A 17,205-nucleotide genomic window follows, 5' to 3' on the forward strand; every position below is an offset into this window, starting at 1 on the left:
TTTGGGTGGTCGACTATTGACCGAATGGAGTGTAACAGGAGCTTAGCCTAATACACAAAAATTTTATTTAGCTTATGCTTAAGCAACAGGTAAGTAAAGTGCATCAGGACAACATAATCTTCTTCACGGATAGGCGGTCCCTTTTCGAACGGGTCGCATACATCGCCCATGTCGGACCGATGACAGCGAAAGAGGCTAGCGTTAAAAATTTACGCTACGCTTAAAAGGGCGATTTAGAAGCACATTTTGTTGGCAAAAAGGGGTTAGATTAGCGCTTTGTATCAACCGCTGATTCTCGGAAACAAGACCATATATGACGTCCTAGCATTTTCACTTTTAACACAACATAATGTACACACAAATCATCTGAATAAGCTCAAAGTGTATATTTTGACTCTATCTATATGACAAGTCGGAAAACTATACAGCCAAGTGACGACCACTTAATGAGCATTCATTCCCTCCAACACGAAAAAAACTGCGTCTACGCTCAATTGGTGTGCAAACCAATTGCACGTTAACGCAGGTTTTCTAACGTTAAACAATTTCAAACTGACCCTACAAGCAACGAGTATTCTAGCACCACGACTCGTGCCACAATGCAGCACTACGACATTCAACACGAGTTCACAAGCAGTCAGAGCGATTGCAAATAAAATAAAGAAGAACACACACGTTACTGACCATATGCTAAACATCTTCGAAAGGAAACTTTGGGAATACATATTATACCTGCAAACAGCCGTAGTATGACTAGCTATTACCTTAGTAGACATTAAAAGCAACGAGTGGTGGTATCAAACGCGAAAATTCAGGACTCCAGAAATCGAATTGGGGCTCTCTGCAAACGACAAGATCCTACTGTACCAACAATGCCCAGATAGTCGATTAAGACAACGAACTAAGAAGGCTGATTTTCTTTTTGATGTACTGACTGCATCCTGCGACCTTCATTAGATATCCTTTTTTGTAATAATCTACAGGATATACTCATTAAAGCAAACGTTTGTGAAGATATTTTTCCTAACGAATAAGAAAGGAATCAAATAGTAATTCATAAATTCGGCATGTGCTCTCCTCAAATTCTACTTCAGAGCTGACATTACATCTTAAAGTAACATTTTTGAAGCTTTTATTAGCTGTTAAGTCAGTTCAACCTTATACAATACACACCTCTGCTTTATTATTAGGAGGAAAGGATACAGTAACTGGAATGGCCATACGGCGGTTATAACAAGCCGTGCTTACTTTATTTTATCACACATAAATTGCAACATAGCTCCTGTGCATTTTATGGAACATTTAGGACCCCTCTGGCTGAAATTTTTATGCTTTCGCTTTGTTAAGTATACTGCTTGTCTATGTGGATTTTGAAAACCGGGCCATCGGATTTAATCAAAATTAGTTAAATTGCAACTATATATTTGCAAAAAATAATGAACAATGTGATATTTAAAGGACTGAGGTCAATTTCACTGTTCAACTCTAAATATTATACGTCGGGAATTTGGGTGTAGAGTTAAAAATAAAAAAAAGATAGCCATACTTCGAAGCTGCTAGAAACTGCATTGAAACGCTAAACAATTAACAACGTAACGTGCTGGAAGACCAACATGCTTTGCAACTTGTGAACACGTCACGAACTGTACAACTTCCAGCGATCAATATATGCCGTAGGATCAACTTTTCATCATAAAAGTGCTGTTCGCTTGGGCCGAAAAGAGGAAAATCTAGTTGGAAAGAGCAAAAGTCATCGAGCGAAAACGAAGAGTGGAAAGTTCGGCGTAAGGAGCGATGGCAAGACTATCGATAATTTTTGGTGAGCATAAGCGCAGTGCGCCCAGTGAGGAACGTATATGAACGACGCTTGCTGAAAAACGAAAGAGAAATCAGATAAAAGAAACAAAATGGTGCACGCTTCTTTATGACTGTACCTGTCTGGCCTGCCGCCTATCTACACAAGAGATGAAGGTACAAGATAGGCAAACGGTTTTCTCATGGCGACCAGCACGCAGCAAGAAAACCCATCAAGATTATCCAACCACTAACCAACTATGGTTGCTACCATCACCACGATTGATGTTAGTGTTAGTTTAAATGGCTTAAACAGCCCTTGCCTATGTATATCCCTTGCGTTATACCTCACACTCCGCTGGTCGGTTTTTGCAGTTGTATTATAACGATTGCAGCTCATTTTCCACAACAGATATTCAATATATATGGTATATAATGCTCACGAACGTTCAATCGAAGCACGCTACATGCATTTCGTATTACAAGCACTCTTTATAGCAAAAAGAAACTGTAGGACCTGTATAAATATAGATATATAAAAATGTACGTAAACTTGTTGGTCACTCAAACAAATCCGTCACAATGCTGACTAACCGTTCGTTGTTCCAACAATGCCTTTGAAAAGGGAGGCCTTCCAAAGCCATGTGTCTGTCCACCAACTCGAGCCTTTGATGTAGCTTATCTGAAAGGCGAATAGGCCAAACTTTTCTAGTACGAAGGCACCAAAGACAGTTCATCAAGGATGGATTGTAGAGGACGTCGAAGAAAAGAACGTACAATGGCAGCTCAAACTGTTTAACTCCGCGCTTGTTATTCTTTATTATTATTACTCGACTAATCCACTATTTATCTTACATAAACTTTAGGATCATAGCACACAAACACAGTGTCCGAAATGGGCGGTTCATCTGAACAAAGAATAACGTAAATGGTGCAGAGAGGTGAACAATAAGGTGAATGGTGTAGCTTATGTATGTGCTATGTTTTATTCTTAATCAGCGTAGATAAGCTCATTTGTCAGCAAAGCATTAAGTCTGCTTTGCTTACCTTGCTTCAGCTCTCTAATCTAAGTATCAAAAAACTTCTTGTTTTTAGTTTTTAGAAGCTGCCTGATAAAAGTTAAATAGCAACAGCAAAGCACCTGGTAGTTCCTATACAAATCACGCAGCTCTTGAAAGAGGCTTTAACAAAATAGAAACATGTCTTCCAGTCCAGGATAAAAATTAAAAACTTATTAGATTCTTTATATTAAAAAAATATTAGATTCTTACAAGTATTAAGAAGAGGAAATGTATGACCAAGAACTCCACTGTTGATGATATATATTACAAAATAGCAGATAGTGTTAAAAACAAGAGCTCAAATATACGTTTAAATCATAAATAGTCAACAATGAAGCTGGGGAGGAGCTATACATGTCAAAAAAAAGACCTTATGTTTATATTACTTTTGACGTTGCATTTGCCTTCCATGGACTCAATGTCGAAACGCAAGCCATTGTTTCTCGTTGAAAATCTCTTTTTTTTAGGGTTGATAATTGGATGATTGAGGAGGTAAACCCAATCCTATTATGTGCTTGGAACAAACTCATTCTGTTATGCATCTTCATCCAATATAGGTGAGCGTAGTACAGACCTCCAACGTATGTTGTAACGTATCTTCCAGCCCCGCAGTGCAGAGGACACGTATGTCCGATGGGGTTTTACCGATTCTACAAATCAAGTGTTCAAAAACTTGAATGTTTAAATGGCTGGTTAATACGCAGTCGCTTTTAGCAGAATTTGACGACACGAAGCCCGCGCGATGAACTGAGGAATACGAGCGGCTCGCGAAGGAACGGAAATGGCTACCGGACCATGTCGTAAGGCGGGCGCGTAGACATTTGCAAGGAGTGGCCAGGGCTTAGTGCGATTCGAAAATCGGCTCAGGGGAGATGTTGGAGAGCTTTAAAGCGAAACTATATGATCATTTTCCTCCAAAGGAGACTAACTCTATTAAAGAATTCTTCCGCCACTACAAAGGAGCCGGCGGGATATTCAGTGAGCTTGAGTACCAGGCGGTCCCTTCTAGATGAGCTGGGTAAAATTCGAGTTCAGCAACTCTAAGGAGGCAACCTCTCATGCTGGTTCCGCATTAAGTGGGTACCATGCAGCTCGACAAAGAGAGCCAGTCCGACCGCCTAAACCTTTCCAACGGTTTCTGCGTGATAACATAGTAGGTAACGTAACTGCTAAATTTAAGAACTTGTGGCGGTCTGGGTTTGAATCCGGGCATGAACACTTCGTTTTGTGCTGCGAGCCAGCCTTCTGAGGTAATACTCAACGACTTACGTGCCGAACATAGAACACGAAAAAACCTTCACAGCGATGCCGGCCTTGCACGGCGCATCAAAGGGCATACCATCAGTGAGCACCAGGAGCTAGTGTACTACAAACAGCTTGGAAAATAAACGGCTCCCGACTTCCAAGTCTGGAGTGGATTAGAACGCGTACGTACGTAAATGAATCTACAGTGTGCCGATCTTCGAAAAAACGCCGCAGAAATATGTTTCTGTACACGGCAGCGAAAACGGATCTACTAATTCGCCAATAGGGGAAAATAAACAGTGTCAATCCTGCTGAGCAGAACGAGCGGTCCCTATCGTAATATGCGGGATGTTGGGAGACCTCGTTGTGCGAGCCTGCTACCGCGAACTTACGCAGGGCATCCCCGACCGCGTCAAAGGGCACTGGTTGTCTAACAAACTAATCGGCTTTAAAGATAATGGAACCCTGACTGGCACCAACCCGTCGAGATAACGAACAAGTCTACACGGTGCTGTAGAACTAAAAGTTACTGGGCGCTAAAGAACACCGGCCACGCAGTGAGGATATCCCGCCGGTTTAGTATGGTCGAGATATAATAGATTGAAAATTCTAGCCTAAATCACGATTATCTCTGGAATAGATAGAATACCCCCATGGCGATTATTATATAAGCGCAGGGGAATAGGGGTGAAGTGCTCTTTTCTGCCAGATGATGACAAACATATGCCAATTCGCTTCATCAGCAATAATCTTTGTTTTCGAAATGCACTTTTATTTTTAAAAGCTTCATCCGTTCGTATGGATATGGTCACCCGCATATCATTACTCGTTATTATTATGAGCTTGTGTTCGGTAAAGGATCTACTAAGAGCCCCTGGGCTAAAACGTTTCAGAATGGAAGTTTTGAACTTGAAATAAGGTTCTGTGAGACATTATATATATATGTAAATGTTTATTCATATTACAGCGGTAACAAGTTACCTTTAGCTAGTGCACCCGCGGCATCTGATTAAGAACTAAAACGAATTTCTTTCTGATGAGCGTTCAACTGTAAGACAAAAACGATATTGGGCACTAATTTTTGAATGGTAGTTTCAGAGCTGGCGCACAAAGCTCTGAAACTACCAGGCAAAGACGTATGGCTAATATTGCTGTTTTGATATTCTTTCAAAAATTAGTGCCCAATATCGTTTTTGTCTTACAGTTGAACGCTCATCAGAAAGAAATTCGTTTTAGTCCTTAATCAGATGCCGCGGGTGCACTAGCTAAAGGTAACTTGTTGCCGCTGTAATATGAATAAACATTTACTGTAACTATAGCAAGTTTTGCATCAATTTCACCTCCATAAAATTTAGCGAGCTCTTTTCACGAGAATGAAGATATCATCTCTCCTGGAGACCCGGTTCTGACCCGGTCACTGCTGTTTGTTCGTTATCGATGACCTTCCGTGTCATAACTTGAATGTTAAAATTGTATCCTAATTATGAATATTAGTGAATGCATGTAGAGAATTACAAACGTTAAAGCTGATAATTGAGTGCACATCAAAACGTATTCACTTGAAGGAACTCCTTAGTGTCGATGGAGGCGCATGTGTTACCATCAAGATGAGCTCTCTTAAATAGTTGTATGTCATGTCATTTCTCTGCGCTAACTTATCTGCCCTTAAGAGCATAGATTTGGCGCTAAACTTAAATGATGAGCGAACGGAGCATCCTGGTAGGGCATGGAGTTGTATATATATATGGTTGTATGCTGTTATCGTGCGCGCGCGCATTCTTTCTCCATTGTGTTGATGGTGACAATGCACTTCCTGGATTTCCCTCTAGACAGATATAACCTGGCATACGGCTGCGAAATACTTCGTCATTTTTCCTTGTTATTTCGATTCCGAAGTGAGGGTGTTCGGCATGCCTGATTTTTCGTTTCTGTTGTGTGGGGTATAGGCTTCGAATCAATATATGAAATTTCGCTTTAGACGAAGCTAGACTTCAGCTTGGCTAAAAGCGAAAATATCCATTTCTTTTTATAGACTAAATAAATAATAGAATTAATTGGTTTGCTTTGTATTTGAACTATTTTATGTAAGGGAGGAAAATGGACTTCTATAAACGGGTATTATAAAGGCAAGACCGAACAGTGAGACACTTAAGCTGCAGAAGGCGGTAGCCTGCAACCCTCCGAGGCTCAGGATTTTCCTGCTTGCGACCCTACCCTTTTTGCGTTACTTGGGCCTAGGTTTAGACTGCATCGTTATTACTTCAGATGTTTATACTGCAAGCAGCTCTGAGCTCCTTTTTTAGGCTGACCTTGAGCTTCTATTGTACCCACATGTGTCGAAAAAGATGTATTTCTCTTTGTTCGGGAATTCTTATCTTTATGTAATATTTTGTTTTTTCTAGCCAACCTTTAGAGAGTATGTTGTAGAGTCTCTCAGAGACATTTTGTCAGTTTGTAAATATATGTATATATATATATTGGAAAGGGGGGACTTGTTGTGTTATAAAGAAGCTATAGAAGTCAGCGAATGCCTTGCCCCCTATCATGATCTATTCGGGTCACGGATGCTTTAAAGAGTTGAAAAAAGAAGTTTGACCGAAATCATGATAAAAAAAACTTGAATGTACATTACAATTTTAAAAATTAAAACTAAAGTGTTTTTTACTCCGCCTAGCGCCATCTGGGCCGTCGGATCCTGTTTTAAAACCGTACGTATTTTGTTCGTATGTAGAATATATTTTCTATATCCAGATTCTATATCCAAAAGCTAACATGGTGTATTACCGGATACCCATGGCTCTAAAAAATTTGGTACCCACCTTCATAGCGGATGATTCTAATCTCATTTTAGTAGCGCCTGAAGCTTACGATGTTGGAAATCGTTGTTTTTGCAGCCAAAGGCCCTTCTAGATCTATTCTTAGAAACCTTTTTTCCAGTTGTTCGCGTACAAGTGGAGCTTTGATGCGACCGGGATGATATTGGAATAACCCATAGATAATTTTACAATAGTCACACATGGTGAAGACTCATGCGATTTCGCATACTTACGATTAATGACTTATCAGACGTTTATATATTATGTGACATTATCAACGTTAAATATGTTCATTGTAAGCCAAAATACTTATTAAATATTGGTATTGTGAGTTTCGTACGATTACTAGTAGATGACAGATAAACATTTTCAACAAAGTAGTACTATTATTAATTCTGCAGTATCAACAAAGTTCAAATCGTAGCCGTTGCCAATATAAATCGTAATGCAGACTGTCATTATATGAAAATTGTTTTTGCCGGATTTCGAATAAAATACCGATGAAGAGGAATTGTTTATGCGACCGTTTTTATGTAGATAGATTACGTATGTCTAGAGGGTATGTTTTATCTAAATATATCATTTATCAATACTAAGGTTCACTATGTGCCTGATGGCCTAGAAACTCCCATAGGAACAACTTTATTTTTCGACTCTCCACTCTACGTAGAACGCGTTTGTGGTAATCGATGTAATTTAAATAACGTACTAATACTTTTTTTTGCATAAGATTAAATTTTTGATTAGAAACTGATGTGTTCGTATAAAGAATGCAACGTATCGGTGTTTTTTTATTTATGGGCACGTCGTGTAGGCATTTATTGGTCTCTATATATTTAGCTGATCATGGAAATTACATTATAGTAATAATAATAATAATAGAAACTAGTGAGATCAATGCTGTTAAATCGACATGAAATAGTCATAGGAAGCTTATTTTCACTTTAGGAACACATAGAGCAGTCTACGCACAGCAGCCAGGTCTTAATTCCTATATGGTCTGTTGGCTCTGGTCAACTCAATCAAGCAAATCGAATATTTTTTTTTACTCAGCCACCCTCTATAGTAAAAATCCATACATGGTGGGCTAAAATAGCCCCTAAACTAAATCCAATGCTCCCTCGAATATTGCTTACTGAAGTGTATCGCGGCAATGTGCTTGTGAAATAATCTTTAAAACTTTTTGAAGTTACAAGGCATATCATTAGAGATTTCTTACTTTTCTTTTTATTTTACTTACTAAAAACTCTGAAAACCTAGCCTTTGTTGCTTCGAATAACCATTTTGTGAGATCGAGCAGACCAGATGACTCTTTGCTGGAGCAAAGCATAGCCATTCAGAAAAGCCGGAAATATGGGGCAAGCTGCTTTATCTAGGAATCTGTTTCGAAATAAAAGGTTTAGGCGAATAGAAGTAATCGCACATTCGGGAGCGATCGGGAATCGGAACGTTCAGAAATTCTTTCTGCAGTCTCTAGGCAGCCAGTGTGAGATCAAAAGCTTTCCACTGCAAAATATAATACTGGATTTGAGCTCACTAGTTTGCTGCTGTCACCTCAAACCTTCTTAGGTTTTTTGCTACTATCCTATCCCGAACAATTTCAGGTAATTGTTTCAATCAGGTGTCTATTTCAGATATGCATACTCCTAATTCCATTCACCCAGCCTGAATGAAAACACTTATAATATTAATTCGAATGGATACCAGTAACTTAATATCTTTATTTACTTTCATTTATTTATATTCTCATTTATTGTATTCCGCTCGTGTTTCATCATCGCGTTTCGTGTTTGCTTTTTATTTTTCCCGTTCAAGTTGTTACCTTCGCCTCATTCATTCGTTGCGCCTGCTCGTTTCGCACTGTCTTTACATGGTTATTATTATTTATTCATTTACTTGGTCGTGCTATAGTTTCCTTTGGTTTCCATTGCCCTCATGTTTGTTTGCCTACAATGTCATCGTTCATGGCTAGTAATTATGTCGTAATAGTTACGGCTATATTTGCTTACTTTCGTTCTGAATTTAGATCTCTTTCACTGCTAGTCTCCTGCTGGTGCTACACCATCTCCATTGGCTAATTCTCCTTAGCTGTACTGCTCAGTTTCTGGTTAGCGCTCAGTATGACTCATTGGCAAACTTCGCTTTTTGGTACGCGTCTGCGTTTTGCTTACGCTTTTTCCAAAATCACATAATTTAATCACCGTCAACCACCGTCATTTTTCACACAGCATCGCATATTGACGTCTCATCGTCTTCCACATTAATATTAGGTATCGCAAACAACCGCGATCTGGACAAACTGTGTTCTACATCGCAAACTCGAAAAATCGAAGTACCTCACCTAGTTTAGGCGCTGTCTTTGATACATTAGGGGGAGATAAGTGTTAGAATTGGTGGTAAGTTTCAGACACTTCAACTTCGCACGCTGTAACACGTCGTCTATTGCCACGTGTCCGCTTGAATCATTATTACGGAAAGCGGCAAAATACGAATTTTCGGCAGCACAATATACAGGTAGACACGTTTCGGCACTATAACAAAAACAGTCACTTTCAATCATGTTTGAACATGTGCATGCGTGCTTGGACATGTTTAATTCGACACGTTTGGCATGATCAAACACGCTATGATTTTAACATAGACACGCAGGCATATACAGACATGAGACGTTCAACGTGATGATGATGACGCTCGACAGGGGTTGTTATTCGATTTGTTTTATTTCACTTATACAATGGGAGTGGGATGTGTATTGGGCGAGGTTAACTAGCATTTCTGCTAATTTTCGGGAATTATAAATTTTTTAATGTAATTTATTGATGTCTGGCTTGTTCAAAGCAGACCAAACATCGTAACTAGTCCCAGGGCACAGGTAGATATTAGATCGCCCGATGATCTACAATATTTCCTTGACGAATTCATTTTTAACAATGGCGACCTTTGACATTTATTGCATACAAAGGAATCGATGATTATGTCATATCATGAGCAAAAAAAGGAGTAATTCTAAGCCGAACGCAACAGATGGTATCAAACGTTAGTCTGAACTGTAGTTGTGTTGGCCTCTAGTTTATGGTGCCATACCTCTGAGATAGTTACCTAGACTTGTTACCGGTGGCTTAGCAAATGTTCATTTAATCATTTTTTCGTCATTAACTCGTCAATAATTAGTCAACCTGCCCAGCATTGCTGCAATTGAACGACAGGTCATCCAAATCGTCAAGTTAATTAACCATTACTAGTATAGTTTATTATTATTAACATTCGTTTTATCAATGTTTATGTTTAAGGATAGCGGCTGCAGGCTGCTGCCGTTGGGCGAGTGAAACAAGTGTCGCGTTCATGTACTCTTTATATATAGATATATATTGCAAACGGGCGATGGATTGCCCTCGGTGGATCTATGGCTCGAGTGGAAGACAACGGTCAAGCTGATTTAGGTATTAACCAGCGAACAGACATTGAGTTATATTGTAAAATTAACAATTTCTTATAATGGCGGTAAATGAACCTCCGAATCGAATTCCGATTGGGTTTCTTGGGAAATAGGAAGAAATTTAATGGTACACCCGTTATACACAGACGGCACGTACAGGGTACACGGCTTCAGAGAGGAACATTGTGTTCACTGCATAAAAATAGTTTAACTTGTTTTAATCTGCTTAAGAAAATGAGTAAATGCAGTAAGAAGTTAATTATATTAGTACGATTATATTTTCATTGATATCACAATTACGAGATGAGTCATACGCCAATCCTCAAAACAAATTGTTTTGTCAAACAGATTTCATTAACTCATCCTCTTGGAAGCCGGCTTCAGGAAGAATTAAATATTCTGTGACTATCTTTCTTACTTCACCCTCGCAGATCCAAACAGTTAACTTGCACGCGCATTATAATTGTAAACCGTATCTATTTTTCAGAGCTATTCCTATTCTTTCAATGCTTTGCCTACGACTACTATACATTGCGTTATTCCTTGTAATCATTTTCCCAGTCCCGTTCCATATTTTCTTTGCTTTTTTGACCTCTCTCCCTTCCCGTTTTCTCGCCTAACCAGCGCTAGCTGATTGTTCTACGCTGGATGTGCCATCAAACTCTCCTTGTTTAGATTCGTAGTGCTGGTGAACAGCTAGTGCAGCAGATACGAGTTCGTCGCCGGAATTCACCATGCTCACGTCATGAACCGAGGACACTACTGCTACTATGTTATTTTGACATCTGTTGACACCCGCCTGTTCCGCTAAAAAGGGAAGGTCTATTAGCTGAGAACAAGAAACAAGCAGACGCATCGAATGTTGTTTGCTTCTTGGACATATCAGAGTTAAAAGAGATTTCTATTATTGTACTACCCTGTTTAGTAAACAAATGGACTTAAGTGCAGACCCTTTGAGAAATGAGCAGGCATACTTAACATAAGAATACGAAAACTGTACATAAAGTCCAGACAGACAGAAGATAGTTAGTGCGGTAGATTCAAGCTTAGAATCATATCTAACATCAATGGCGGTCTTGGAGCCACGGCTTGCAGCAGAACCGGGTCACCAGTCATTGCGAAAATAGCTATTTGCTTTGATGTAGTCTTATGTTTATCTACTCACTGCACGAAGCCTATACTCATTGGGAGTTTAACTGCAGAGAAATCAATCAAACGTGTTCAAGGAGATGTCATTTAGACGGCGCCAATCGTAAGGTTTTGGTCATAACGTGCCGTTGACGTTAGAGCTCCGGTAACACTGTGTCTGTACATGTAATGAATGTGAGAGATACTGGCATATAAACAGTGTTGCCGAGGAGTTACTGCGGGCCCCAAAGGTCAGATCTATTCACGGATTACTTAGCACTCTGAATCTGAAAACCTGTTATTTATCTACATAGCTATTGCGATTTCTACAAGCTAATCCCTAGCAAGCTTTTTCCTAGCCAAATCAAATGACCAAGAATGTTTGCTCCTTTGTTGTCGTATGGTCGCAGAAAATTTTTGGATATAATTTGCCTAACGCATCGTCAAATGTTGTTCTCTATCTCGTTTCGGTAAGAGCAACGTTAAACTTTTTTTTAGCGTTTTGAGCCACATACAAAAGACGATCGCGTTGTCCACGATGAAGACTTTTCTATGCATGATCTAAAAGCCGTAATGCTTCATTGCCTTATTCGAATCATTACATTATTTTTCGCCACCGTGACTCGATTAATTGCCTGCTTCTTCCATGTTGGCTATATAGTCACCTAAAACCTATTATTTTTTTCTACAGAGGAGTTAGTGTCCTTTTTTTAGTGTTCCACTTATACTGATAGCTAGTAACAACAATTTGTCTCTTCTTCGTGCAAAGACATGCCCCTGTCGTTTTCGGTGGTGTCTCGTACGAATCGATAGTTTCGATTTCGTCTTACGGTTGTTCCTGCTTCATGAAGAGGCACGCGCATGCAGTACGGTATGCAGTCGTATCATTAACGCAAACTGCAATATAAGCAATGTTATAGGGTTTCTCTTCCGATGCACTGATTATCGTGCCTCATAATGTTAGCGGTTAATCCAGTACAATAGTTTTTCCCATGCTCTTAGATCACCACCACCACCACCCTCGCCACCTTTTACGAGCTACATAAAACTATATGCTTGCTCTATTTCTATAGAATGAAAGAGCAGTTCTTTATTTTGACAACATTATGTGTCTGTTTTATGAAAAAAAGTACAACTTGATGATCTCTATGTGAGCCTGTATGGGTCTGCTAGTTGTTGTTGTTGTTGTTATTATTGCTAACGCCTCCATCACTTAAGGCAGGTAGAACTGTTACAGCGGCGAGGTCGTTAGATGACGTCTACACGTGGGTAATAGCAACGTTCATATATATATATTTTTTTCGCCTCACCTGTTCTTGCTTTTGTGATGAAGTAAAACGAAACGGGCCCAGATGTCAAACGCGCCGGTGGTCCGGTCGAAAAATGACATTAACATTGATGTGCAATAACTAAATTATAGTCATCTGTGACCGTAACAACAAGAACTATGTGATAATAATCATGATTATTGTAGTATGTATAATGTGAAGATGGGTTGGGTTTGAAAAGGAGGAGCGTGTATGAAAAGTGACGAGCGACTTGCTGTAACAGCATTCCAGTTTGGCTCTCGGCTACCGTTGTGTAGAACAGAAGATTTTTTGTCGCCATCTTTATTAATACAACGACAGTCGCCATGGTTATCTGGTGGAGAGCCAAAAGGTAGGAAAAATTGAGGTATCTGTTTTCGTATTCTTAAACGGAGTCAAATTCTAAGAAAACTTAATCTCTTCCTTCTACATTTTGTTGTCGACGCTACATTTAGGCAGTCGCTATTAGCAAATGGCAGAAGTTTTTCAATTCGATTCTACTTTGGTCGTGACCATTAAAATTTTTTTTTTCTTCCATGGTTATTATCTAATTTGTCACAATGTTGTGCTAATAATACTGGGCTGCTTCTCATAGTAGTAATAACAGTAAAGAGAATTGTGGCTCAGCGCGTTGAAGGCGCGTTGAAGGCCGTGGCGGTGTTTCCTCGTCCAATACAGTTCGTTCAGAAGCAGCTAACGAAATCTCAGCTGATTTTATGAGCAGTAGAATAAAGCGTTGCCACCTAAACTATTAGAAATACATAAGAGTACATTTATCTATATGTGGCTATATTGCTCTTCTACTACTGACTGATTGTTGTTATTTGGTCGTGTGTGTTTTTTCAACAACAACAACAACAATGGATACAATGCGTTTCTTATATTAGTGTGTTGTTGCGGTTGCTATGTGAATACAATTGTTACTTTCTATGTTTCGACTCGATTACACTTGAAATCCTCAGGATTGTTCTTGTCAGAGCTGAAGAATATAAAAATCACACGGATGTCTGTCACTAACCTCGGTGCTGTGGCTGCGCATGATCAGAGCTCTGACAATGCGGTCCGTCGCCGTGAAGTGCCGGCAGAACAACATAACTGTGGTACATATCTTCGTAGAATAGAATCTGCTTCTATTGTAGGTAGGATACCTTCTTGACAACGTAACTAAGAATCGTGACGTTGCCATTTTGCTAAGCGCAAGAGGTGCATGTATATACCGTGATGGTAATATAATAATCAGGATGGCTGGATTGTTCTAGAAGAAGGGTCCTGTACGGACTTGTTTCATTCAAATCTAAATTTGTAGGAAAAAAGAAATCAACTTATTCATGCATTCTCATTAATTTGAAGCGTCTAACAGAAGATGGCTCCCTCACTTCCGCGCTGATTGTGACTGCTAGTGATTCTAGACGGCGCTAAATGCTTCTGTTAAGTTTTCGCTAGTGTCAAAAACGCTCTTTTGGCATTGATTAGTGATATTTCCTTAATATTTGTTCGATGACAGTCACTCGAATAGTTCTAACGTTCGGTTATTTGTTATAATTGCAACAAAGCAAATTGTGATCGAACAGTGTATTTTATTGGACGTACTCCCGGAAAATGGTGAAATATTTCGCTTCTATATTAGCAAAAATTAGCTCTAAGGATATATTTGTCGTAGAAAATCCGAAGGAAGAGTCGTCCTCTCGTATCATCTGCGCGCGGCACGAATTGGATCCATTCCCACCCTAAATGGACGATAGCGCAGTTTCCAAACTACTCAGATTAGACAATGTTATGTCTATCCGTTCTTTGGCCAACCTAGAACCGTTCAATTTATACTGACGCAGACTTTAATGCGGCCACGATGACATATACGGTCGGTCCTCATATAACTGACGCTAGAGACGTCCCATTTAAATCTTTGACTGCTCGAATTTGATAAAGATCTATTAGTGACTCAATGGCCGAAATATGTCCTCCGACTATAAAAGGTCATGACAAAAGGATAAGGACGGTGTACAATGCCGACTATGGCACGAGTCAACAGCTTTCGTCATTTTCGGTTCACCTTTTACCACCCAGAAATAAGTAGTCAAGCATGTAATTTAATAACAGTAAAATATCATTATATATTCTACGAACTATATAATAGTGTACACACAACAGTACAACGAAATCGCAGCATTTTTAGCAGACACATTCAATTCCATTACAGATTCGCAACGGACACTCACTCGTTAATCAATCTTGCCCTTATTATCACCATGCTCATCCTCATTTTTAATAGATAATCGTGATTCTTAGTGAATCACTCGATTACCACTGATCATCTTCTCATGCTGAAATTATTGGCAGGACAATAAAACAACGACCTTATCGCTGTTGTATTATCGTTGTTATTATTAAATCTGGGAATTGGGTGAGAAAGGATTTTTATTATATATATATATATATGTATATATATATATATATATATATATATGTATGTATGTATATATGTATATATATAGAGAGAGAGAGAAAGAGAGAGAGTGGTAGTAGTAGTAATGACTCTACTTGCGGTACGTATTTTCCTTGCTGCTGCTGCTGCTGCTGCTGCTGCATCTCTCGAGCTTCATCTTACCATTGTGTAACTACTGGGAATAATAACCGACGTCATAATAACGGCTATTATATTATTAAGTAATAATTATAAGGATTCATTTTCGCAACAACCACAGGACATCACAGGATTGTATCCAACACTGCCATTGACTTCGAGATGTTCTCATCCTGTAAAGACAGAGGAAAAGGACAAATGGTCTGATTAGACTACGACATGCGAACTCTTGCAAATAAAACTTTCTGCATTTTGAGGTCAGGTCCGATTCTGTTTCAGTCGGGTCCGTAGCAATGTCGGTGAATATTGGATTTGGCTTGAGCGAGAGTCGTACTTGTACTTCATTTCCGATGCGCAAAATCTTAGGCGTTCTTCCAAACAATTTTTCCTCTATCTTTCTCTAAATAGTAACGCTACGAATGGTCGTGGTATTCCACTTTAAAGTACTACGCTGTGCGTAAATATCCCAGTGTTATTTGACCATACACGTCTGTATGCGTAGTGATAATAATGCGGTTGCTATGTGTTCACTTGGGCTATGTCCCCGAATGTTATATAGGCATGTATCTCTTGCCATAGTTTCACAGAAAAGGTAGGCGAACACTAGAGGAACAAAGGTATATTCGGTGAAGAATCATCGGGAACAATTTCGAAATTGTCGATAAATAACACACTCATTCGTAACAAACATTTAACAGATCTTCGATTAACGTGAAAAATACAAGCAAGCGAGAGAAGCTGAACCGCTTTAATTGGAGCCGAGAGCGTATGACGATTTAGTGGCAGAGTTCATTAGTTCAAATTTTATTACAACTAGCGGTAGACGTTACGGATTGATGCAGTAGCAGCCTCCATTTAAATAAAGGTCCTCAGACTTTCCTGTGTCCACTTTCCTCTCAGCTATGATTACGTTGAGAATTCGTCCTATTCACTTTGTCCGATTGGGGACATCATCCGAAACGACATTGATATAACATGAATTGTTGGAAAATCTAGCCTAAGTCAATACGAGGCAGGTACGTTCTCATTAATGCTAATAGCTTGAAGTGGTTGCTCGGCGTGCGATTACCTCTTTTAATCTACTAATTTGGTAACGCATTGCTTCCACCTGAGGTCCATATAGTAAAACAAATCTTTAACAAGTTTTCTTTAAAACTTTATATACGCTATCTTTTATATATTAAAAATATATAAAAGAGCAACATCACATCGACATTTGGAAGGATAGTTTTCTCTAAACTTAAAAGCATGAATCACTTCAGCAGCGCAGCTGGACCAACTATTTCGTGACGCTTACGAGCCGGCTTCCAAATTGAACATATAATTTAGTTTTTCAGTGCGGACCCGGGAAGCTCTTGGGTTTAAATTGAGTTCCGAATGTCGTCAGTTTTCCTATATCGACTGTTGTCATAAAATCGTCATCAAAACGAGATAAGCGTGTAAAAATGCGATCATATGAACCATTTTTTTTATTCGTTGTTAAGAATATAGCAAAATGATGATATACTTACTGGAAAGGACTTACAGAATGTATTCTTACAATAGAAGGTATTCAGGCCTAGGCAGGCGTGGGGTATAGGTGAGCCCCCATCTAACCGATTGTTAGTCGGTAGTCAGCAGTCTAACCTCATCGTTGATGTAATTCAACGAATTTGCTCTTTGAGTCTGTTCCAGTATATATAGTATCCACGCTAAGCAAATGGACAACAGAAACGATATAACAGTTGAGCTTCCCTCTTTGTTTTAATGTTTCTAACAACAATACCGATGCAACGGTCTAATTGTAAAGTATAGATCGCGGAGCATTGATTCGTTCAAACCACTGCCTCTTCTACAT

At 39.2% G+C, this 17,205-nt stretch overlaps 1 protein-coding gene across 3 annotated transcripts in view; it reads right to left on the reverse strand.

Moving 5' to 3' along the window:
- Positions 1–8,603: 8,603 nt before the first annotated feature.
- The window catches only part of LOC111267431 (Kv channel-interacting protein 4), a 91,675-nt gene continuing 83,073 nt past the window's right edge, over positions 8,604–17,205 (reverse strand). For all 3 annotated transcript variants that reach the window (XR_002684612.2, XM_022845673.2, XM_022845670.2), the window contains one exon: positions 8,604–15,541. Coding sequence is in view for 2 of the 3 variants with exons in the window: in XM_022845673.2 (XP_022701408.1) it covers positions 15,494–15,541 (48 nt within the window). In the remaining variant the exon portion in view is untranslated. The remainder of the gene's footprint in view (positions 15,542–17,205) is intronic.

Source organism: Varroa jacobsoni, unplaced genomic scaffold, assembly GCF_002532875.2.
Source record: "Varroa jacobsoni isolate VJ856 unplaced genomic scaffold, vjacob_1.0 scaffold_1187, whole genome shotgun sequence".
In the NCBI taxonomy this organism is placed as follows: domain Eukaryota; kingdom Metazoa; phylum Arthropoda; class Arachnida; order Mesostigmata; family Varroidae; genus Varroa; species Varroa jacobsoni.